Below are 23018 nucleotides of genomic sequence, written 5' to 3' on the forward strand. Positions count from 1 at the left end.
TGACATTTGACAAGAGCTAGCGCGACGTCGCGTTTTTCGCTGTTTCTACACTAGCGCGATTTGTGCGACATTTTTTTTTTGTATGGAGTTCGGCCGCCTGTCAGGCGACGTCGCGTTTCGTGACGGGACGTCGCGCTGTAGTGTGGACCCCGAGTAAGGGAACAAATTGTTCAACTTAGCGTAGGAGAATATACCCCGACTCGCATACCGAAAGAAGAAAAAGAAGAAGAAGACCCCTTAATAGATCTTTCCATGGGGTGGGACAAGCCCGCTAGGCAGCTCAAAACATCGTCTTAAAAACGTCCTACGCGAGGAACAAACGTCCTGCTTTTTTGTATGGGGGTGAAACAAATGCAGGGCGTTTCGAGCAGTCGTGCTACTTTGTCCTACTTCCCATACAAAACTGCTCGATGTTTGTTTCATTTTAGGACGTTTTTAGGACGATTGCTCGAAATTGCCTTGCAGGAAGGTACTATTGGCGCATAGTGGTGGGTGAAATGCTGAAATGAGGAACTCCCCCTAGGAGCGATAACGATCCTGATGGTCCTGGAGACCATTCACAGAATCGATTTAGCCTGTGGATCAATTCAACCATTGTTTGTCTAATTGTAACTTTAACAAATAATATGAAAAATAGGTAAGTTTGGTAAGCACGAATCATATGACGGATTGGGATTCGGATTCGAAGATCCGGATCTCAGAATGGATTTGAATCAAAAGATTCGATTCCCAGTAGAGATTCAGTTTCTCCATCACTAATTTTGACGTTTCGATCCCTACAACAACCAAGATGATTACACACTGAATGTTTAGTATGTAATCATCTTGATCATCACACAATGCTACCAACATGACAGTCAAGTCCACAACAGCGATCTGTCAAATTGCTGGTCAACCAAAAACCAAACCCGGTTTACCAAACACGTGCAAGGCGTCTCAGCGGACCATAGATACAGAGATAGTTTTGTGAAGAATAAATCGACACCCGGTTTACCAAACACGTGCAAGGCGTCTCAGCGGACCATAGATACAGAGATAGTTTTGTGAAGAATAAATCGACACAGAAAGCATGGGTAAGATTAAAATCGAAAAAGCCGACGCAAGTGAAGTGTCGGCCAATGAGTCGGTATTGAAAGACGAGGACGACTATGAGGAAAAGCTGCGAAACGCAAGCGCTATCGCCCATCCGATGGCATCAAAGAAGCTGACCAAAAAGATCCACAAGCTCATCGAGAAAGGTAAGAAGCAACACGCGGTAACGTGGTGAAAAATGGCAACTAATAACTCATGGTACGGTGCATTTGGAATTCCAGCCTCGAAACAAAAGACCTTCCTACGTAATGGACTGAAGGATGTTCAGGTTCGTCTGCGCAAAGGAGAAACCGGGTAAGCATCGCACGTGCAAAATTGACCACGAATAAAATCACTCATGATTTTTTTTCTAACCTTCATCCGTTATATAGAATCGTTGTTTTCGCTGGAGATGTGACGCCAGTCGAAATCATGTGCCACCTGCCAGCCGTTTGCGAAGAAAAGAACATTCCCTACTGCTACACGCCGAGCCGCAAGGATCTGGGTTCGGCCATGGGAGTGAAGCGCGGCACGGTAGCGATGCTGATCAGGGAGCATGCGGACTATAAGGACATGTATGATAAGCTGAAAGTTGAACTAGCCACCCTTCCCGTGCCTACGTAAGTAGACGTAAGCAACTGAGCCCATATGAGTGGATGCGAATGAATTAAGATAAGAATTTTAGAGTTATTACGTCTCAAGCCGTATGTTTGAAATCACTTTTATCAAAGTTAGAATTTTCTCTAATGAATTCAGAATTTGAATTTTATCAAACGGAAACAGTTTTTCATTTCTTTATAGACAGCCAAATTTATTTAGTATTTGCTACCGATCAGTTTTTCAAAAGGATGAAAGAGTACACTTAAATTTGTCTATCGCTAAAATCATAATAAACCTGCCGTATAAAACCCTTACGATTTCGTGTGGAAATGTGTTTTTCTTTTAAACTGTTTGTTGAATAACATAATAGTCAATAAATAATATTCGCTCTTTTGGATGACGTGTGAAGGTAAAGCTTCCGAAAAATGGGACGATGGGAACGTGATCGTGTCCTTCCTAAAATTAAGTTTAGCACCTAGCACTGAATACACTACTAACATTTAAATATTTTTGAACTTAATATCGTTACGCGGAGAACACCTACACGAGATTGCGATACATTTGCGACTAAAGCCAATTCGTAATCGAATCTGAGCTCGAACGAACAACATCTAAATAATGTTTTGTTTTGTTTCTGTCTACGTACATTCAATATGCAAACGCGACAAATCACGAAACTAAACGTGTAAACTAGTTGACATTACATGAAGGCTACTTTGATCTGAGATTAGGCTGGTGTCAGTGCTTTGTCGTACGATGTTTTGTCGGACGACAGGTCCGCCAATTTTTCTGTAATTTTTCAATTTCTAAGGCAATTAAATGAATTTTATTATTTTTCTTAGATGAAAGCCACAACTCCGAGTTTATAAAGTCCAACTTTGTTGACAGATAAAATCGGATGCGTCCATCCGATAAAATCAAATGATTTTGATTTTGTCGTGCGAAGAAATCGTGCGAACCTTGCAGCTGTCAAATCCCATACATTTTCGTCTGTCAAAAGATCGTGCGGTAAAGCAATGACACCAGCCTTAGTCGGATGAGTCGGTTAGTATATTGCTACCGCATATCGATTCTACGTACAAAATTCGTTCAAATATCGCCTATGAGTTTTGGTATGAAGTTGTATGATGCTTTGGTACTTGTACGGCGGGGGTACATTGATTACATGATGAATAATGAATGATGTCTACGTCACGATGATTAGTAGTAGGGATATTCAGTTATTCGGGGGACTCTCGTCGATCGACGAGTCCTGCTCGCGAATGTAGTTCATGAGTGGCGTCGGTCCCATCCGGTCCTGTATCGTGGCAGTCGATTGCCGCAGAATGGTACTCGGTGGGTTCTGTTGCGTCCAGATGCCGTACAGTCCCGTCTGGTTTGCCATGCTATGCGGTTGAGATTCTTGCTGCTGCTAGAGGAAAATGGGAATGTTAAAAAAATTAATTAAAATTGGAGAAAATGGTTTCTACATCGAGACATACCACCCCCGAAGGTTCTTCGACGAACGGTGGGCCTATGTTTGGCGGTGGCATCATCATCATCGGTTGCAGTCGATGGATTGGTCGGCAGGAGAGCAGCTGTATCGCTTCCACCAGCCCATCCTGGCTAGTGATCGACGAGTGCCAGGTCGAGTCGGGTGTTGTGCTTTGGCTTCGATCGCCCAGGGACGATTTGGCCGCCGGCCCCGATCCGGCGGAAGTGGCCGGTACGGCGAGCTTCGAGATCGGCATCAGTCGCGTTTGGTTCCAGTGTACCGTGGTTTTATCCGCCTTCGCTTCCCACGGCATCGACCAGCGGCGCATTTGACTTTCGGGATCGAGAGCCGCCTCGGAGTTGACTTCCCCGGCGGCCGCTTCCGACCAACGGCGCTGACCATTCAGTGTGAAGAGTGGAAAATTGAGCGGTGAGCGTGAACCACGATAGAACGGTGCCTTCATGCCGGACAGATGGCCCGGGTTGGGCAAGGGTCCTCGGATGTTGTCGAGGTAACCCTGGATCGGGCTTGGACCGCGGATGTCGTGCGGCGATGGACCGCGGGTTTGTTCGTACGCCGTCGTGCCGTGATCAGAGGAGGACCCTTGCGTTGAAATGGAACCAGTACGGTCATAAAGCCGAGCGTTTTCCTGCATTTTAAGCCCAAAGTGAGGCGAGGGAGTTTGCGAACGTTGCTCGACGCCTCCACCGCCACCGCCAGTCCGAGCAATTGTTGCCGCGGCCGACATCGGATGCTGCATCATTGGGCAATCGGGATCGTGTGGAAAGCCAACCTGCGTTTGGCACTGGTAGCAGCACATAAGCTGAGCGAAAGCATCGCATGACGCTACGCAGAACTGATGCTGTAGGTTGATCATCGTTTGTGCGTTATCCTGCAGGATGAGTTGGTTGTATTCCTTGATATGTAACAGTTCACTTTCCTGCTCAACCGTGGCTAGAGGTTGCGTTTTAAAATCCTGAAGCACACTAACGATGTGCGATTTAACCGTGCTGGTCGCCATAACGGAAGCCCGCGCAAGCTCATCCCAGGCCGTGATGAATTGAAATGCCATATGCGACGGAATCTGTGAGGTGACGAAAGGTAACTGCGGAATCTGCTGCGATTGGGGCGGTGGCTGTGCCTGCGGCCCACCGGTCCCAGCAGCGCCGGACACATTCACACCCGTAGTCGACCCTGTCCCAGCTTGACCGCCGGTTCCGGATGGTTGGTCGAAGTACGCCCACGGCTCGAGAGCAGCGATGGTTTGCGCCAGTCGGTATCCGGCCGCACAGAGATTGTTCATGATTTGCAAGTAATTGAGCCATGCTCCAAGGCATTCACTGACGGCTGACTTGGCAGACCCTTGCGAGCTGCTCGAACTAGTCGAGGGTGAGATGGAGGAGTTGCTATAAGAGAGCGCTCCGGACCCGAGTGAACTGCGGGGTGTTGTTTGTACCGGCAACTGTTGCTGCTGTTGCTGCTGCTGCTGCTGCTGACATGCCGCCGACAGTGGGTCATCTTGATCGCTCATGGTTGGCGAATGGTGGTGTACCAGCCGATCGATAACACGATAGTTTCCCGGGTCGAGTCAAAAATAAAATCGTTTGCAAACCGGCACTATCTACCTTAATTCAAAAATATCGTAAAAGCACCCGCACGGTTAGCCAATAGGCCATTTTAGTGCCACCGCAAACGCACTAAATCCCAAAAAGGATTTATTCCGGGCACAGACAACGTAAACTATAACCATTCGCCCGTGGTTGACCGACGATGACAAAGAAGTAGAGAATTCCGATGGATATTATGACTTCGATTTGTTTACGCCAAGAATAGTTGAATCGTGCATGGTCCATAAAAATTATTAACATTTGGTGAATTTTATCTTAGAATCGTAAAACAACCTTTAACTATAAAAAGATTAATATCAAATGGAAAAAAAACTTTTTGCTGTTATGTAATTGTTGAACAAACACAAAATAATACAAAATAACAGCAATGTTGCATCTTAGGAAAAGTGCTAATTTTAAGCACCAAATTTCATGGGCTGCAAAACCCTACAACCGTAGCATTCTGATCTCCATTGCACAATTGACGTCTCGTGGAATATTTGTCAAACCATTTTTCCAAACATAAACACATTTGAATGCTGCTAAGTTCCACCAGCTACAGATGTGAGGCGAAAAGATATGTTTTCTTAATTTGTGAACATTTGCAGTCAAATTGTATATCTTACGCCGTTGCTGACAATGGATAAGTTAACCACAATCAGTGCGGCGTTGTTTATGGCTGCGGACGTATGCGCCATTGTGAGTCTAGCTATGCCTGATTGGATTGTTACCAGTGTAGGAGGTACGAAGAAGGTTCTTGCGAAGAAAATGAACTGTTTCAACAGAGAACTGTGCTTTTTTATTCTAGGGGAAACACGGTTAGGCTTGATGTGGACCTGTATGACGCTATATAATAGGCCACAAGTCTGCTTCACCCCTGAGCTACAACCGGAATGGCTGATTGCGTTAATATGCATCTTCGTGGGATGCATCTGTATCACCACAACCATCATACTCCTAGCATCGAGCAATTGGGATCGCAATGTTATCCCGTACGCCCGGTGGGTTGGCTTTACTGCAAGTAGGTATAACCATTCTCTGTTATCGCTATCTTACTGTCTGGTTCTAAGGTGAATGGTTTTTCCTCATACTCTCTTCAGTGGTGTTGTTTTGTCTGGCGGCAGTCATATTTCCCCTCGGGTTTCACGTCGACGAAATCGGTGGCCAACCGTACCATCTACCACAGTCACATCAGGTTGGAATCTCGTATATAATGTTCGTACTAGCCCTATGGATCACGGTCATATCGGAACTGTTTGCCGAGAAGGTTTGTCTACCACAGTTCTAATCCGGAGGAGCGTTCCGGTTGCTCAAGTATTTACTTCCCCTGCAAAAAACGACGTACTGTAATCGAATCAATTGAATAATACTTCTTAATTTCCTAGTAATGGAATTGATAGGTTCTAGATGTAACATTAACCAAAAAGGAGTCTAGCTTTTAAGAGATGTCTGTAGATAAATTATGATTTGTGAATGTCCTAGTGAGAAATAAATTAAGCGTGTGATATTTCCTTTAATTATCATTACACTATTCTCATGATAGTTTAATAAAAAATAACAATTATCATTAAAAAACATGACTTTAAGGGTTATCAAACTAATCCATGTGGCAATGATAAAGAGCGTATCGGTATGTGTTCGGAAGCAAAACATAAACAAATCGTCTCAAGATGTAAGAAGGAAGGCGGAAGAGGCGAAAGAAATGTATGGGCCTCTTTCAAATGAAAGAAACAGAAGCAAAAACATAAAACAACGTCCAGCATGAAGAAGTCGCAACGTTTGACGTTTTCATTACATAGATTGCGCTGCTGCTGGCGGGTGGTTGGTTTGGGGTTCATTGCTTTGCTCCTACGTTTCAGTGTTCGTGGTGTTTACGCTCAAGCTGACGTAGCTTAACGTTCTAAACGAAAGCTGATATGAGTTCACGAAAACGGGCTGCTGCGATTGTGGTGCACAAGACTCGCTAGATCTATTTCGCTTCAATCTGTTGCCACGATGTGTTCCTTCCGGTGCGGTGTCGTGCTTCCGGTGTGTTCAATTGTTTTGTCCGCGCTCGTGTCGTTGTCGCTGGTCGTCGCTGGAGATCATGTTGAACCAACGCTTCAACTGCCCACGGTGATGGTTGCAGTTTTGGTGCGTAATAAGGAACACACGTTGCCGTACTTTTTCTCGTACTTGGAAGAATTAGACTATCCCAAGGACCGCGTATCGCTGTGGTAAGTGGTGCAGTTTCTTTGCTAGTCTCCTATTATCACTTATCCGTTGCGCTGCTCCTCATCTGCAGGATACGATCTGATCATAACGAAGATCGCAGCGTAGAAATTACCAAAGCATGGCTGAAGCGCACAACTGCCCTGTATCATAGTGTAGATTTTAAGTACCGCAACGAACCGCAACGGAGAGCGAGTGAGAAAACCAACACGCACTGGAACGAGGAGCGCTTCACAGATGTGATTCGATTGAAGCAGGAAGCCTTGCAGACGGCCCGAAACATGTGGGCAGATTTTATTTTCGTAAGTTATGTGCAGTCGATGGGGTGTACTGCTCTCTTGGGTTCTCACCGCTGATGCATTCATTGTAGCAGTGCAATGAGGGTATTCAAACAACCATCTTTTATGTTTTTAGTTTCTGGACGCAGATGTTTTTCTGACTCACCGCGAAACCCTACGGCATCTGGTTGGCCTGAACCTACCGGTCGTTGCACCGATGCTCGTCTCGGATGCACTGTATTCTAACTTTTGGTGCGGTATGTCACCAGACTACTACTACCAGCGTACGGACGACTACAAGAAGATCCTCAATTATGACCAGGTCGGTCAGTGGGCCGTCCCGATGGTACACAGCGCTGTGCTGGTGCACCTCAATGTAGCTCAAACCCGTCAGCTTACGTTCGAGAAGAAGAACCTTCCGGCTGGTCGGTACGATGGCCCGGTCGATGATATCATCATCTTTGCCATGTCGGCCAACTACTCGGGCCTGCCGATGTACGTATCCAATACTCTGCTGCACGGATACATCATGGTACCGTTGGAGGCTGGCGAGACGGTTCCGGGCAAGGATGTGGAGCAATTGACCAATGTGCTAAGCTATATAGTGATCGAGTATGGCGAGGTGAAACTGAAGGAGGACTTAAGAAGATTTGTCCCGAGTGTTCCCAAGTATGCGCTTGCGAGGTAAATATGAGCTTATTCGTTAATAACTTTTTTTTTTAATTTCGAAGGGACAAACTATCACTCTCCAATATCTACATGATAAACCTAAACCGGCGGGAGGAAAGACGAACAAAAATGTTGAAACATTTTGACCTACTCGGTTTAGATGTGGAACATTTTCCAGCGGTCGACGGCAAGCAATTGGATGATAAGAAGGTTCATGATTTGGGCATTCGTTTTCTGCCCGGTTATGCTGACCCCTTCCACAAACGGTGCGTATTGGGGTCTTTATGATTATAGAACAAGTGAATGATGATGCTATTTTTTCAGCCCAATGACGATGGGAGAGATTGGATGTTTTCTCAGCCACTACTATATCTGGGAAAGAATGGTAAGATTGAACCAGCAGGAGGTGCTCGTTCTGGAGGACGATATCCGCTTCGAACCGTTCTTCCGCCGGCGTGCTTACGGTGTGTTGAGCGATGCGCGGCGCATTGGCGGCTGGGATTTGATCTATTTCGGACGCAAACGGCTGCAGGAAGAGGAAGAAAAGTGGATCGATGGTTCGGAGTACCTCGTCAAGGCGGGCTACTCGTACTGGACGCTCGGATACGTCATTACATTGGAGGGAGCAAAGAAATTACTCCGCGAAAACCCACTCCAGAAGCTACTGCCAGTGGACGAATACATACCGATCATGTTTGGCAATCACCCGAACGAAAGCTGGGCCGGACATTTCCATGGTCGTACACTGAACGCCTGGAGTGCCGCACCGTTGCTGCTCTACCCAACGCACTACACCGGCGATGAGGGCTACATTTCTGATACGGAGGATTCCGCACGCATCGATGGCACGTTGCCCGCCGTCGGTTCGGGTAAGGGCGGGTCCTCGACGGTTGTGAACAATGATACGCGCGATGCAGCGCCGGGTGAGCCGAAGAAGGGCGATAAGGAGCAGCTACCAAATGCACCGGTTTTGCTAGCAGAATCCGGCATCGGACAGAACGAGCACGATCTGGAAGCGAAAAACCGACGGAACGAACTTTAGCGTACAAGGAACGCAGCGGTAGGAATAGCATTACACCAAAAGAAAACCTAACTCGAACAAACGTAGTAAATTGAATGCGATAATATAACTGTGCCTTATATCGAACTAAGGAATTTAGGATAATACCAAGTTTAAGTTTACTAAAACACATGCCATGTAATCTCGTTTCTCTCTGAGTAGAAATGTTCTAAACGCAATTAATAAAAAAGGGACGTTATATATAAACCCTCACGAGTTTTTACAATGTACAATTTATTATTTCAGCAGAAAATACCAATCAAGGTATCTGTATCTCAATCCCATTCAAATGTTTATTTCATAAACTATGAATCGAGGTAGAATATTTGTCGTATCAAGTTGTTTGCCTACAAAAGACCATTCATTTGTCTGTTGCTGAAAATTGGTTGAGGCACTTTAAAGTTATTAACAATTCGGCTATTTAAGTCATTATTTAAAGCTGTGACCAAGGTTTTTGAAGCTTGTTGGCGCGCTGCAGCTTTATTCTAGTGGTGGGTAAACCGAATCCCCAAATCCGAATCCCAATCCAAGAAACAGTCGGAACAGTCCAAGCAGCGGATTGTTCCAAACTGTAGTTTTTGTGTACAAAATTTTGAAAGACCTGGTACCAACGTATTTGGGGGGAGGAAAGTGGTTGGGTCTGACGTGCATCGGTATCACACTCGTAATGCCGGTGAGTCAAGACTTCCCGGCTATCTGTCTGGAAATTCGTTGTTTTTCAAAGGAGTACAATGGTATCCTGTGGTAATCCTGTGCTTGTAATGTATTTAGTAAATGTTGTAGTTTTTGAGCCTTACTTGGAAAGCACGCCAAAAACTCAATCTATGTCCAATAATCCGTTCTATCCAGCGTTCGATACGAGTAAACTGAAATCAATTACATTATCTCGACTCGTTAGGTGACTAATTCGGCTGATCATTGTGAGTCGATTTAAATAGATTAGGATCAAGTCAGAATCGAATCAAATCAAGTCCCAAACAAATTAAATCTGATTCGAATCCTAATCGAATCAAATCTTTAGAATCCGTCAAATGGGCTTCGAATCTTTAGAATCCCTCTAGGGATTGAATCTTCGAATCTTCCGAGTCCCGATGGTCGGACAACAACAAACCAAACGTCAAAACCAGTATCAAATCGGTCGCCTCTTCTGCACCAACCGCAGACCATAAATAAATTGTCCTACCATTTCCCGTCCAGCGACGGCAAAACCCTTTGCAAGTGCTTAACTGAATGGAATGGTGTTACGCGATATGGAAAAAACAATTCTATCGTAATCTGTCCCATTTCCGTAGTGTTCACAGTGTCATGTGAAAGGGGGACGTGAAAAAGTGTCCATCGTGTAATTGTTTTGTGCAGTGCGTGTGACAAAAATAAAGGTGAATGTTTGTGTATGCTTGCCGTGTAAGATTACAAGTGATTTCAATGTCCGCTTGAATGTAAGCAAATTTCTTACCACCTGGAAGCTTTCGGGTGGCCCTTTTTCACGGGAGGGTTTCGTGCGTAGTTTGTTTTTGCCCTCACGACGACGGTGGTATTCCAGTACATCCGCTTTGAATCCGTTGTTTGTGTTTTCGTCGGCCATTCGGGGAGAAGACAACGCGTCGCGCAAGCAGAACAAGCAAGCGGTGTGATAAACCTGAACCGAGTGAAAAGTACGCAGAAAAAGTTTCAGTTGGGTTTCCATGGCGATGATCCCGAGACACTTCGCGGAAAACTGCCCCGATGGAGATGCATCTGTGAAAGGTTTGCGATAAAAGCAACCAGGGCGAAACGGCGTAAAAGGTAAGATTCTCCTTCCCTCCCTTTCTCCATACTAGGTGATCTGTTTTCCCCCTACTGCGGGGTTTGGTATTATCCAACCAAATTTACAGCCCTAAACAAGATGTGTAGCATCGAACGGATGACTGTAACTTTTATGTTTATTGCTCCAGAATCGAAGACAATCCTAATAAACAAAGCGTGGAACATATTTCCTGGGAAAAAGAAAAGAAAAACTACTCATTTTCTTCCGTGACGCGGTGCGTGTTTTTTCCGCTTGAAAGTGTGTTCCGACGACCACCAGTTTTTGATTCGGGGTCGCTGTCGATGTGGTTCTATTTTTAGCGGTGGAAAAGAGGAAACAGAAGAACAGGAAAACCAACCCTCGCCGTACGCGCCGTGATGCGTTTGTGGTGATTGTAAACAAATGCCGCTGGTGGGGGCATTGCATCGTTGCGTTTTCTGGCGGAAGGGACGGGCGCGATAAGCGATAACCAATAATTCGATAATGATGTAAACAAAGCTCCTCGCCCAGTGGCGGTGGTTACGGTCAATGCCCCCGCCATTCCCTGCGTCCATCTACTGTCAGATAGGTAAAGCGAAGGGGCTTAGTGGGGACAGTAATGGACCGCAATAGATCGATTAGATAACACCTTGATAGTATTAATTGGTTTGCCACGCCGCGTTATCATCAGCCAAGCCGGTAGTAACCGGTTGTAACCATCGTAACGCCTCCTGAATGTAATCTCATCCTGAAAGGGGGAGATTTAAATTGAACAGAGTTACTGTTTTTTTTTTATTCTCAGCCCAAGCTTATGCGTCATTTCGAGCCCCTCAAAGCAGCCGTCGGAGGTGTGCATTTTCATGTACTGCATCGACTTTGGCATGGTATTCGTTTCACAATCGGCGGGTAGGAGGCAACCCCGTCTCTGTATGGGGCAGTCGCGCGCGCCGGCGCATTTTCTCCATCCCGTGCGTTTTGGCTCCGCTTTCCCTTGAACACCTACTGCCCCCCCAACGCTGGCCAGGGGGAGGTTGCCAGTGAATGCACTTTCCAATTTTCTATTTTCATCCCGGAAAGGCAATGAACTTGAATCCTTCCGTCCGAACATCGCATCGATTTCGACGACCTTTTCCTGCCGACTGACGCACACCACCAACGCCACGATCGGGATGTTGCGGACTCACGGGCATGTACGGCATGCCGATGCACACCAATGCAAGTGCAGTGCAAAAAGCGAACATTTGGAGAACTTCCTCCCACCGAAACATAGTCCTTTTCGTGGCCACTGCAGTGGCGTGCATGTATGGGTTGCAACCCGTGCATTATTTAAAACGCGCAGTTGCAACGCGAAAAAATCACTTTCCATTTCAGTACTCGGCTAAAAAGGCCTCACCCTTGTATGGCTTTGATATCAGGAAGACGTTTTCTTTCAAACATGGCTTATTAGTGCAGCCTACTGACGTCGGATGTCATGGAAACACGAAATAAAACGTCGCTTACTGTAATCGTTGTATTATAAATAGACCTTCCAACATGGTGGTTCCTTTCCACCCAAAAATGTTCTCCCACCCGGTCTTCCTGTTACATCATCGGAACTTTTGCACAGAACCACGGTACGCAAACACTTCTTTCCGTTTCCTAGCGTTACGAGCGTACACGAACGTTCCCGGAAAACCTCCGGTCGTAGTTCTGTGGATCGTTGTCCTTGGCGTCATCCAGTTCATTGGTTTCGGCGCATTTTTCCGTACCTAGAGAGGGACAGAGAGAAGGAACCAAGAGTGTGTGTGTGAAGATGATTTGGGCTTTGGCAGTCGACGGAGGTGATTGCATCACCACGCCCTGAACTGTGCGAAGGTATGCGCCCTGACCTAGGCCAACGCCTGCTGAGAAAGTTCATGTTGGTACCGGGATCATTGAATATACGGGGTTTTGGGCCGAGGCTACTGGCCACCTGCCTTGGAAGGTCGTTACCGACCGGCAACTTCAGGATTTGTTTACCCTAAGGTTATGTGAAATTTAGTCAACCGAAACAAAGTCCAAAGAACCATCTTTGAAAGTTTCGCTGGGTTGCTTTAATAACTTTAGCGGCATCGATGTAGCAATCTTTCCTATACTAAACTTAATTTAATAAAACAAAAAGGAAACACTTTCCGGCGATCCGTCATCTCCGATACGGAGTTAACCTTTCGAAATATTTCCTTTTTCCACCTTCATTCTTGTTCATGCTATTAGAAAGTTATGTTTCCCAGCAATGTGTACGACGTGATTAGGGAAAATAAAAAGCATTTGTTGCTTTTGAGATCAAGTCCTCGATCTACAAAGTTTAAGTCATATTAGGTCCCATTTAGGGCGGGTAAAGGGCGCATTTTCTTATATTTTCTGGAGAACGATAGGAAAAGAATGGTATAGAAGGTTGTGTGTATCTGGTTGCCTTCGTCCATTGCGATCGACTTAATAGAACGGAAAATTTTAGTGCTTCATACAAACAACTCATCTCAACTTTTATCGGATTTCTTCACGATGTCAGCTTTGTGTTCTTTCCAAATCAGGGAGATTAAAATTGTTGAACATGTTCCTGTTATATGTTGTTATATCAAAATTCAATGGAAATAAGTTGGATTGTTTAAAACGTTTAAAAATGAATAACGATGAACTTTCAAATATTTTATCTTTTGTCACTTTTTTGTGTAACTTTATTATTTAGAAAGTTGATACTCCATTCAAAAAGGAACTACTTTGAAAACATTGAATCATCGTTTAAGGTATTCGGCCTGGGCTTACAGTTTCCTTTCAATCATCTGGCCTTTTTTTGGAAATGCATACCGACACCTGTTTTAGGAGAACGACAACAAATGGTAGTGTTTTCGTGAGCGATGGAGTCGCCTGGTGGTTGGACCTTTTCCACTTCAAAAATCATCTACGACAGGTTTTGCGGGACAAGATGGAAGTCAAAATTGGTTTCCTTGCCCTTATTTGGAATCCAGCAAGAAAGTTCCATCAAGTACATAACGAGATTATATAGTCTTTGAACATTTGTGACAACTTTACCTAGTTTAAGGTTCGCAGTTGCCGATCGTTTTCCACCGGAGCCGTTTTTTTTACCCTGCACCGAGGTGAATGAATTTCCTTTCCGTTACGTGTGGTGTACGCTGGTACGGAGAATACATAATTCTCTACACGAAATCGATGCAGGAATGACGATACGGACCGAATGGACCGTAACGAGCCAGCGCCATGCAAGCGTGCAAAAAGAAGAATAATCCAGCGTTTCGTGGTCGGAAAAGAAAGAAAAGAATCCAGCGGACGGATAAGCGAAACGATAAACAATATGAATGCTAAATACTGCGCGAACCCCGAGCGTTGTGGTAGGTCAGGGCACATTGGTCGTTCTCCATCTCAAGGTCTCTTCTTCTTCCACGGAGTTGCAGTTTCTTTTCGTTCGTGATCGGAACTTTTCTTGGAAATATTTCTTTTTACTTGACTTGGAGTTAAATGCTTCCTTTCTTGGGTGTGAATCACCGATGTGATGTTTGATTTCAAGTTTGTTTTTAAATTATTACAGAATCAGTTGCTACACTGAGAAAGGAGTAGTTATCTAATAAACTTTTAGTTGTTGTTGTTTTGTGTGATCTTCTTTTAATCATTAATATATGTTTCTTGATCTTTTATGAATGTTTTAAAACAATTTTGTTTCCAGTTGTGTCTATACCCAAATTCTTTATTTTATCAATAAAAAATCAAAAGATATATCGTAGCTACGATTCGGTTCCCTTTCCAAGGATAAAAAATAAAACTTCTCCCAATCTTGTGAAGCACTTAGTTATCCAATGTTCGGTCCCAAGTTTCGTCGATGCTACCGAACGAAGACACTCCGAAGCATCGCACTTCTCAGCTTCCGGTGGTCTGTTTCCTCCTTTGGATTTCCAGATGCCCAATCTATTACGTAAAGTTTTTCCCTCCCACCAAACGCCCTAACGCATCGAGATAGATCTTACGAGCGACGGCTGGATGCCGGAACGAGGGGGAAAAAAAGGAACACCGGCAGATGATAAATAGCTCTCCTTACGTTTGCTGCTCGATTGGTGCTGGGCTCGGTAATCGCCTCGGTGGGCGTGCGATTTTCACGACGAGCGGACGCCGAGCGTGGTGTGAAAATTCAGTGATCCTTTGTTATGATAACCGGTGGGACACAATACGAAATCCTTCTTCATTGCTGGGCCAACCGAAAATGGATGATGAGATGCCGTTCCGGTCATGTCAAGGATGTTTGTCTCCTTCGCATGCTTGGATCTATTCGAACGGGTATTGTGATTCTATTCCAACCTTTTTTGGTTATTTTTCAAATGTATCTAAGGATGTTGGAGGAGGTTTTCGAAGTCAATCGAACTTTGACAAAATGGGTTTTGTATGTAAGAAATTAAAAGAAATGTAATGAGAAAGTAATAGAAGAGATGTAACACAAAGATAAAATAACATTGATGAATAGTGTAAAATCTTTTAATGCAACAAATAAAAAAATGCAATTTGTAATTCTCCAAATCTTACGTTTTTGATTTAGTTGCTAGTGATATAAATTTGTCAAAATCAGTGTTTAGTCCATAATTTTCCCGCATATACCTGGGACCTTTGAACGTAAATCAAACTCGTCTGGGGGAAAAAAGAAGTAAAATCCAATGCTTAGGATCGGTTTCGGAAGCTGAGCACTCATGCCGTCTGCATTGTCTGTTATTCAAACGTCCTTGACCCCTTGCATTGGGCGAGATAAACCAGACCGTCGGTGCCCGTTCCGATGTAATGATGAAAGCAACGCTTCACAGGAGGGGGGACGGTCGAAAGGTGAGGAAAGTCAATGAGAGTAAGTGAAAATCTCACGTGCGACTCTTTACCTTCCTCCACGAGGACACGACGCGGGGATGCTGGCCGTGTTTGCTGGTGAGAGAATGGTTGAGAAAAGTTTCGAAAGCCAGTCCCCTCCTTCTTACGTCATTTTTGGGGTCGTGTACACAAACACACACACAAACACAGACTTGTTTGCAAGGACGAACTGGTTCTGGCATCTCTCGAGTTTTACTCGGAGCTCGCGAGGTCGCTTTCCCGTCACAACAACCGATCCTTGCAGACGGAACCCATTCTCTCACTCGGGGCCGAAGTGAGCTGGAGCTTCCCCGAGGTCTTGCAAGGGAACTCACTCTCACGGAGAGCTTTCATTTTCATGGTGAAGCTTTTCCGGCTCCGGTTGAAGGGGAGCCATCTTTTTCAGGTAAATGTTGTGTGTGTGTTTATTTGTTGTGTACTCCTTATTTTCTTCTTCTTGAAGCAAATCACCGTAAGCTTTCAAAGCTCCGTGTTCACTTTTCCCTCACTGCCGTAAAGGGAGGCGATTTGAGAAGAAAAAGCCGCCCATCCCAGGTGCGGTGGCGGGTGGGGAGGAAATCCAAGTCGCTGCCATTGCTCTTATTGCTAAGGACGTAGAGCCTAGTCTGGCTTGCTGTAGCGACGACTGTGCTAACGACGTACGCCCGTACGCGCTCTTCTGCTCCGTCAGGACGTCCTTGACTAGAGGTCGCCGGTTCATTGGACCAATTTGGCCAGACGACAACGACGCTGGGCGATATTTTTTACGCCCCTTTCTCCGTCACACAACCCACCCCCACACACACACCCCTTTGGCGCTCGCACTTGATTACGGTTGATTTCCGCAAATCTTCTTCCTGATACGTCTGGCAAGGGGGTAGTTTTCCTGGCGTTTGCTCCGTTTTGCGATTTCGGTCGATTCCTCGTCGGGGACTGTTTGTTATTACTGTGCACGGGCACGAGTTCTGCGTGAGGGTATATTTTTGTATGCCTAACTGAATCATACTACTAGTGCGTTTGCGGTCGGAGCTGGGAGATAGCGGATCTAGATTAGACGAAAAACCAACTAGAAGCATGAATGAATTTTCTTTTTCAAGAGGACCTCTTGGTGGTCTTGTTGTTTATTGGTGTTATGTGATGTAAATTATCATGCAAAACTTTTTTATACTATTTTAAATTCCTACAACCATGATAACCGGATTCAAATGTAGAGTACCTTGAGATTTGTAGCTAATTTTTTTTAGCCCTTTCCCGACCAAGGGAAATATTTTTTCCGATCTATAAAACTCGTTACTGTTTGTTCAACTATTATCAAAACGATTCTTTTGAAACGAAACATCAACCAACAATATTTGGAAAGTTTATTAGACTTGATAAATTTATAATTTATTTACAGAAATGGTTAAGATCTTTTTTGAGAATTTTTAATTTTTTTATTGTAATTTTTATTGGAAAGCAAATAAAAGAAATTCCGATATCATAACTATACTCGTCGTTTATTTACTTTTAAACTTTTTTTTTATTTTTTTTACATTTTCTGGTGATATTCTCTTGTTTTAAACCCCAGTCAAAATATTGTGTTGTATTGCCAATTTAAGTCTTGAATAGCTTATGGTCCAGAAAGGGTTAAGCTAAGGTACTTTACAGAAAACAAAAAATTATAGAAATTTAGAATTAGAATAAAGATTAGTTTATTCACGTTTTACTAAGAACTAAAACAAAATGGTAAAACATAATTTCAATGAAAATGTTGATAATATAGGTGAAAATAAAAGCGTCAAAACTAAGAGACATTGCACAAACTTTAGAACTATAATGGCTTCATGTTCGTGTTTCGTCTGCTCCGGTTCACATTAATTTCTGTTGCTAACACTGAGGAAAATATTTGGATAAACCCTATTTGAAATAACTTAAAGCATTCATTAAAAAACGGTTAAAATCTAATACATTTAAATTTTTCCAGTCCTCATGAAGGGCATACCTGGTTTGTAGCTAAAGTTTACCTGTTAAAACATGCCAACTTAGAATTTCTTAGAATCCACCGTTTTCTACCCAGCATTTCCGACTTGTTTGAGTTGCCCAAAATGTTATTTCCGAGGGGCTTAGAGCATTTTTGGTTTTCTTTGGTTCGATCAAAGTCATAGTTGTTGCGCGGATTCACGCAAAGTGGTTCGTGCGTTGGTAAAAAATATTCCCTCTCATTTTCCCATACAGGATGGGAACCCGAAAATACTTCCAAAAGGTATCCTTACAAGAAGGTGGACTCTCTATCTCTTTCTCTCCTTCTCTCTAGCGCACATTCCATTACCATTTCCCAGTGCCCAACCACTCACGCACGCCACTTTTGTCCTTGTTCCGTCTGTTTGCTTTCGCTACCGTCAAAGGGCAACGGCCTGTCTGCCGATGTCGTCATTCTCAATTTAAAAGGATAAACAAAACCTCACCACGGGAGCACAAGGGGGTTGGGGGCTGGAGAATCCTGCCAGAATCTTTGGCGGAACGAACGCGCGCGGTAAGCTTGTCTGGAATTTGATTGGGCTTTTTCAAGAGAGAGAGAGAGCAGGGAGTGAAGGAAGTAAAAAACAAACACGCAAACCGAACCGGAAAGCCCAAGCGTTCCAATTGGGACAGGAAACCGTAGGAAGACCTGGTGGATCTGGGAACCGCGACTTCCTCGAGGATGAATCTGAAGCTGATTCACGTCGTTTGGAGGCTGCGTTTCAGGTTCTTTTTCCTCGCTAACCTTCGAAGAAAATGTTGAGAGAACGGAAGCGCCCATCAGACTGGTCGCCGTGTTGCGTGCCATCTTTTATGCTGGCCTCGCGAGTTTGGCTCCGTGAGTAATTCGTATCGGTTTATTTTGCGAGATTTAACTTGAGTCATGGTGAGAAAGTTCTCCACTTGGTTCATCGGTTGGCGTAAATTTAAAGTATTTCTCTTGATGGCAAAAATTTTCCACATCGGTCGGTAGATAAAACAACCGAATACCGATGATGTGTTTCTGTCTGGTTCGTGCCCTAAGCATTCGACGTCTAGGGCTGATTAGGGGTAAATTTAATTAGCATTGTTATGTGCGCCATCATTCTCCACGCCCTTGCGCTGTTGATACACACTCTTCACATAAGGACAATATCCCCTCATGCTAGTACTCTAATTTAATAGTATTAGCATCAGATTGAAAACTTTGCCCTTCAACTCCGCAAACATGGAGGGTGCGTTTTCCCAGAAGCTATTTTACTCCGAGCTTCAACTTTCGTTCAGGTCTAACTTCACCGGGTTTGTGTCTCAAACTCATCCTAGCAAGCTTTGGAGATTGTGTTGGGTATGAAGCTGTCCATCATGTGACGAGGATTAGCAGCAGCTTGTGCGTGGATCCACGGGGATTATTATCAAATAAGTTGTCCTTCAAAATTTCGCAGTAAACATAAAGGGCTCGGAAGGAATTGGATGTCCCGCTTTCGGTGACAACACTGACATTATGTTCCATTTTGCACAACATTTCCCATTTCTGTTTGCGTTCCACATACCACAAGTCCTAGATTGTCCCGTTCCGAATAGTAATCAGCGCGCGATAAATGGACCACCTCGAAGGGAACTCTCCTTTGAGGACAACCCTGCGGGGTTTGGCTTAAACTTTGATGATATTTTATGGCACACCGTGCTTGTGCTGCAATCGGTGGGCTGCTGCAGTGCATCGTCGTTCGTTGTCGATGTTGTGTCCTTCGTGATACAACCTTCCCCTCTGGGGTTGGGGGGGTGAAAAGAGGGACGAAACGTTAACGACTAGTTAGCTAACAGGAACAAGGCTAATGGGTTGGTTCGGTTCGGCTCGGTGACGGAATGGGAAAAGTTTCCCGGTTCGTGTTCGGCAACCGTACTCTCCTTTTTGTCACTCACTCAACGCAGTCGAGTGTTGGTCGAATCGAGATCGACAAGATCAGGTTGGACATCAAGGCGAACGCAAGGACATCTCGTTTCCGGACCGATGGCCTTTGACCAACGCGGGAGGCGACGGGACGGGGCTAGGATGCATATCTAAATGCACATCGATGTCATTCCAACTTGCCAATTGGGGATCGAGATTAAGACAATTTTAGTTTGATGTGTTTGCCGACGTGCGCAAACGGGGGAGTAATGGTGAACGTTTTACCACTCAGCAGCTCCTTCACATTACGTTTAGCTTTCTTAGCAGCTGTTGATAGCTAATTACAATACTCTATTTCATTTCGCAGGCATCATAGTGTTCTATAATTAAAAGAAAAACAGATGGGAAAGGTGTTAGTAAGTGAAACAAGCGATTTATCGTTGATTTTATTTAATTAATTGTCAATGGTTGTTTAAATCGATACTGTCAAATGATGGTTGTTTTAACAGGGAGCTTCCCGCTAGGCAGCTCGAAATATCGAAACGTCCTCCGCGCGAACAAACGTCCTTTTTTGTATGGGGATGAAACAAAAGGAGGACGTTTTTCGAGCAATCGCCCTGCTCGTCCTACTCACCATACAAAACTGCTCGATGTTTGTGTCACGGAGGACGTTTTTAGGGCGATTTGCTCGAAATTGCCTAGCGTGTTTTAAGTTCGTTATGACTTCGACCATTCCAAAAGCTACTAAAATCGGTTTGTGTTTGTTAACTAATTCAAATTGGTTACATCTTAAAAATTCTATGTATTCTTTCCGTGGAGCCAAATAAATTTATTTTAATTGCATAAAAATATCAAACAAAAGGGAACAAAGAAGGAATGAAAAGACTACTTTAAAGCAGGTCAATCAATGTCAAAGTATCATAAAACGAAACATAAATAAAATGAAACAAATAAAGAATGAAAAGACTACTTTAAAGCAGGTTAATCAATGTCAAAGTATCATAAAATGAAACATAAATAAAATGAAACAAATGAAGAATGAAAAGACTACTTTAAAGCAGGAAAATCAATGTCAAAGTATTGTCAAATGAAACGTAAATAAAATGACATAAAGAAAGAATGAAAAGACTACTTTAAAGCAGGAAAGTCAATGTCAAAGTATCGTTAAATGAAACGTAGATAAAATGAAACAAAGAAAGAATGAAAATACAACTTTAAAGCAGGAAAGTCAATGTTAAATTATCGTAAAATGAAACATAACTATAGTAAAATGAAAAAGACTACTTTAAAGCAGGAAAAACAATGTCAAACTATCGTCAAATAAAACGTAAATAAAATGAAACAAATGAAGAATGAAAAGGCAACTCTAAAGCAGGAAAGTCAAGGTCAAACTATCGTAAAATGAAAGATAAATTTATGTTTTTTCACAACAACATCTTTAAAGAATATATTTAACAAAAAAAGAGTGTTTAAAGTCAAAAAAATATTTAAAATTTTATTGCCTTTTTCATATTTGCTATGTTTATTTCTGCAACTGTAATAGAGTTAGTAAGATGATTTAGAGAAAAGTAAAAGGTTAGCTAAACACACTCTTTTATTCATGAAAAAAGTCAGTCATCTTTTCCAGAAGCGCTAAATGTAATTAGATAATTTTTTAATGCAGTCCCATGACGATGGGCGACCTCTGCGTTGACTTGTTTTTCCTACCAGTAGTTGGTTTTTTGCTGAAGAAAAACAAAATGCCAGTAAAAACAACCCTTTCTGCGATACAAAGTGCATCCTGTGTCGGGGATCGTTTGGGTGAGTAAAAACCGTACCGTAAGTTTAGCATAAAGTCGTCGTAAAATATCCTTTTACATGTATGCACAAAGGGACTGGCAGGCCAATCGGCGGGCACTGGCTGCCCTTGAGCGTGTCCGCTTGGTGCATTTTCCTCTTCGGCTGTGGGTGGTGAGGTCGGTTTGCTTGTTTCGCGCTGTTAAACACCTTCCACCTCCGTTGCGTTTTCCCCAACCGCGCCAGTAACATCCTTCCTCCGGGGTGTAGAGATACAATTTAGAAGGAAAGGAAAAACCATGTAACCTCAAATACACTCCCCCAGTTGTGGTGTATGGGGGGAAAAGTAGAAAAAAAAGCAAGCACTCCCTCGAAAGGAAACCGAAGGATGTTGGGTTGGAAAAACATTTAACCTTGGGCAGGACGTGGTGCTCCCGGTGCACAATCTAGCACAAGTCCATTCGAACGGGTGGGTGTTTGGGGGTGTACCAGGGTGACCTATTTATCATGGACCGTCCAGCAGACCGGTGCGTGTGTGTGTGTAAGGGTTTGGTGCTTGTTGCATTCGGTAAGGGTGACACCCAATGTCACAAAGTGCATAAAGAAGTAATCCCGAAAAAAAATGTTTAGAAGGAGCTTTTTTAACTCATCAAATTAAGTTGTTTAAAAGTGCATAATTTCATAGTGGTTAAGATAAACCTTGTTTCATTTTTCAGTTTATGCTTACCATGACTTTTCCCACCGCACGGAGTTGTACTCCCAAAACGGGCGTGTGTCAGGTAAAACCAGGGCAAAAGTTTTAATTGATGCAGCGCTCGCAAATCACTTGCAATTTGCGGCAACCGCGAAGTTTCTAATGCTCCGGCACATTTCCGCACGCAAAACTTCGGCTTCGAACATTCGAACACAATTCCAGAGGTCTCCCACGTGCCAGGATATCCCCGCTCTTCGCTTCCAGTGTTGCATTATTCCACACACTGCCATCGAGATGTTGGTGGATAAATAGTTTGTGCCGAGTCGTGGGGTTGGGAAAAAAAGAGGGAAAACCGCACAGCTAATGAACCGGAGTGTAAACTCTTAAGCATTAAATCCTGTTTTCGAACGAGTAACACACACCAAGCGGGGGGCAACCCGAAGGACTAAGGATGTTGGTGCGCCCAGAAACTCGAACGATTGACTGAGGGAAGGGTCGGAAAACCGGGAAAAAGGGCAATCGGAAGCAATGTATCCACTTTTTCCTCCCCCACCGTGTGGGAATGCGCTGCTAAATTGCACATGAAGATCTTAATTTATTGCTTCTCTTCGTCCCTGGACAATGGCTGCTTCTTTTTGTTCGTTTTTTTCAAGCTGCCCACTTCTTCTTTGAAATCCCACTCTCAACTGCCGGTTTTTCGACTCCGACGAAAGTGCTCGTGTTTAGTACTCAATTTCATTTTATTTCCCAATCTTTCACTTCCACCTAAGGTTAGCTAATCGGGTATCAGGAGTTCTCTGGTTTATTTTTTGTTCTTATGATATTGAAAAGAGCATCATCTCGTCCGGGCGCGCCCTTGAAGGATTTCAGCGGGAGTCCGCCTCTGCGAGAGCTTCGTATTATCACACCATTGCGAAGGAAGAATGAAGTTTAATCAGATTGCAGCTAACGAGAGTTCTTTGTGCAGCTCAACGCTTTCGGAAGTTGTGGATTGTCGCTTCAAGGATACGGAAGGGACCGATGGTGGGAAGCACGAGTTGTACAACATTTTAATACATGTCCTATAATTATTTGTTGGATCTAGAAGATAAAGTGCC

At 43.9% G+C, this 23018-nt stretch overlaps 4 protein-coding genes across 6 annotated transcripts; 3 read left to right on the forward strand and 1 right to left on the reverse strand.

The window, feature by feature from the left end:
- Nucleotides 1-916: 916 nt before the first annotated feature.
- On the forward strand, nt 917-1985 carry LOC131261102 (H/ACA ribonucleoprotein complex subunit 2-like protein). The gene is made up of 3 exons (XM_058263018.1): nt 917-1238; nt 1314-1386; nt 1464-1985. The coding sequence occupies exons 1-3, from the start codon at nt 1070-1072 to the stop codon at nt 1693-1695; spliced, it is 474 nt and encodes a 157-aa protein (XP_058119001.1). The 5' UTR covers nt 917-1069; the 3' UTR covers nt 1696-1985.
- A 547-nt stretch (nt 1986-2532) lies between these two features.
- On the reverse strand, nt 2533-4897 carry LOC131261101 (uncharacterized). 2 transcript variants are annotated; one of them, XM_058263017.1, is made up of 2 exons: nt 3153-4897; nt 2533-3079 (listed from the first exon to the last, which is right to left on the reverse strand). In XM_058263017.1, exons 1-2 carry the CDS (start codon nt 4674-4676, stop codon nt 2888-2890), a joined length of 1716 nt encoding a protein of 571 aa, XP_058119000.1. In that variant the 5' UTR covers nt 4677-4897; the 3' UTR covers nt 2533-2887. The 2 variants fall into 2 exon arrangements, with proteins under 2 accessions (XP_058119000.1, XP_058118997.1); XM_058263014.1 differs by having other exon boundaries at nt 2533-3082.
- A 388-nt stretch (nt 4898-5285) lies between these two features.
- Nucleotides 5286-6269, forward strand: LOC131258622 (uncharacterized protein C16orf52 homolog A). Its single transcript, XM_058259975.1, has 3 exons — nt 5286-5494; nt 5561-5773; nt 5853-6269. The coding sequence occupies exons 1-3, from the start codon at nt 5392-5394 to the stop codon at nt 6038-6040; spliced, it is 504 nt and encodes a 167-aa protein (XP_058115958.1). The 5' UTR covers nt 5286-5391; the 3' UTR covers nt 6041-6269.
- A 304-nt stretch (nt 6270-6573) lies between these two features.
- LOC131272285 (glycosyltransferase 25 family member) lies at nt 6574-9168 on the forward strand. 2 transcript variants are annotated; one of them, XM_058273960.1, is made up of 6 exons: nt 6574-6968; nt 7037-7265; nt 7378-7910; nt 7973-8176; nt 8235-8755; nt 8828-9168. In XM_058273960.1, the coding sequence occupies exons 1-6, from the start codon at nt 6748-6750 to the stop codon at nt 8950-8952; spliced, it is 1833 nt and encodes a 610-aa protein (XP_058129943.1). In that variant the 5' UTR covers nt 6574-6747; the 3' UTR covers nt 8953-9168. The 2 variants fall into 2 exon arrangements, with proteins under 2 accessions (XP_058129943.1, XP_058129942.1); XM_058273959.1 differs by having other exon boundaries at nt 8235-9168.
- The last annotated feature ends 13850 nt before the right edge of the window (nt 9169-23018 follow it).

Source organism: Anopheles coustani, chromosome 3 (assembly GCF_943734705.1).
Source record: "Anopheles coustani chromosome 3, idAnoCousDA_361_x.2, whole genome shotgun sequence".
Lineage (NCBI taxonomy): Eukaryota > Metazoa > Arthropoda > Insecta > Diptera > Culicidae > Anopheles > Anopheles coustani.

Bases quoted from the DNA above. Each gene is read 5' to 3' on its own strand.
- LOC131261102 (XM_058263018.1), top strand. From the start codon at position 1,070: ATGGGTAAGATTAAAATCGAAAAAGCCGACGCAAGTGAAGTGTCGGCC. The intron at 1,239-1,313 runs GTAAGAAGCAAC...TTGGAATTCCAG, and splicing joins CCACAAGCTCATCGAGAAAG to CCTCGAAACAAAAGACCTTC. The intron at 1,387-1,463 runs GTAAGCATCGCA...TCCGTTATATAG, and splicing joins CTGCGCAAAGGAGAAACCGG to AATCGTTGTTTTCGCTGGAG.
- LOC131261101 (XM_058263014.1), bottom strand. From the start codon at position 4,676: ATGAGCGATCAAGATGACCCACTGTCGGCGGCATGTCAGCAGCAGCAG. The intron at 3,083-3,152 runs GTATGTCTCGAT...ATTTTCCTCTAG, and splicing joins TCGAAGAACCTTCGGGGGTG to CAGCAGCAAGAATCTCAACC.
- LOC131258622 (XM_058259975.1), top strand. From the start codon at position 5,392: ATGGATAAGTTAACCACAATCAGTGCGGCGTTGTTTATGGCTGCGGAC. The intron at 5,495-5,560 runs GTACGAAGAAGG...TTTTTATTCTAG, and splicing joins GATTGTTACCAGTGTAGGAG to GGGAAACACGGTTAGGCTTG. The intron at 5,774-5,852 runs GTAGGTATAACC...TACTCTCTTCAG, and splicing joins GTGGGTTGGCTTTACTGCAA to TGGTGTTGTTTTGTCTGGCG.
- LOC131272285 (XM_058273959.1), top strand. From the start codon at position 6,748: ATGTGTTCCTTCCGGTGCGGTGTCGTGCTTCCGGTGTGTTCAATTGTT. The intron at 6,969-7,036 runs GTAAGTGGTGCA...CCTCATCTGCAG, and splicing joins AAGGACCGCGTATCGCTGTG to GATACGATCTGATCATAACG. The intron at 7,266-7,377 runs GTAAGTTATGTG...TTATGTTTTTAG, and splicing joins TGTGGGCAGATTTTATTTTC to TTTCTGGACGCAGATGTTTT.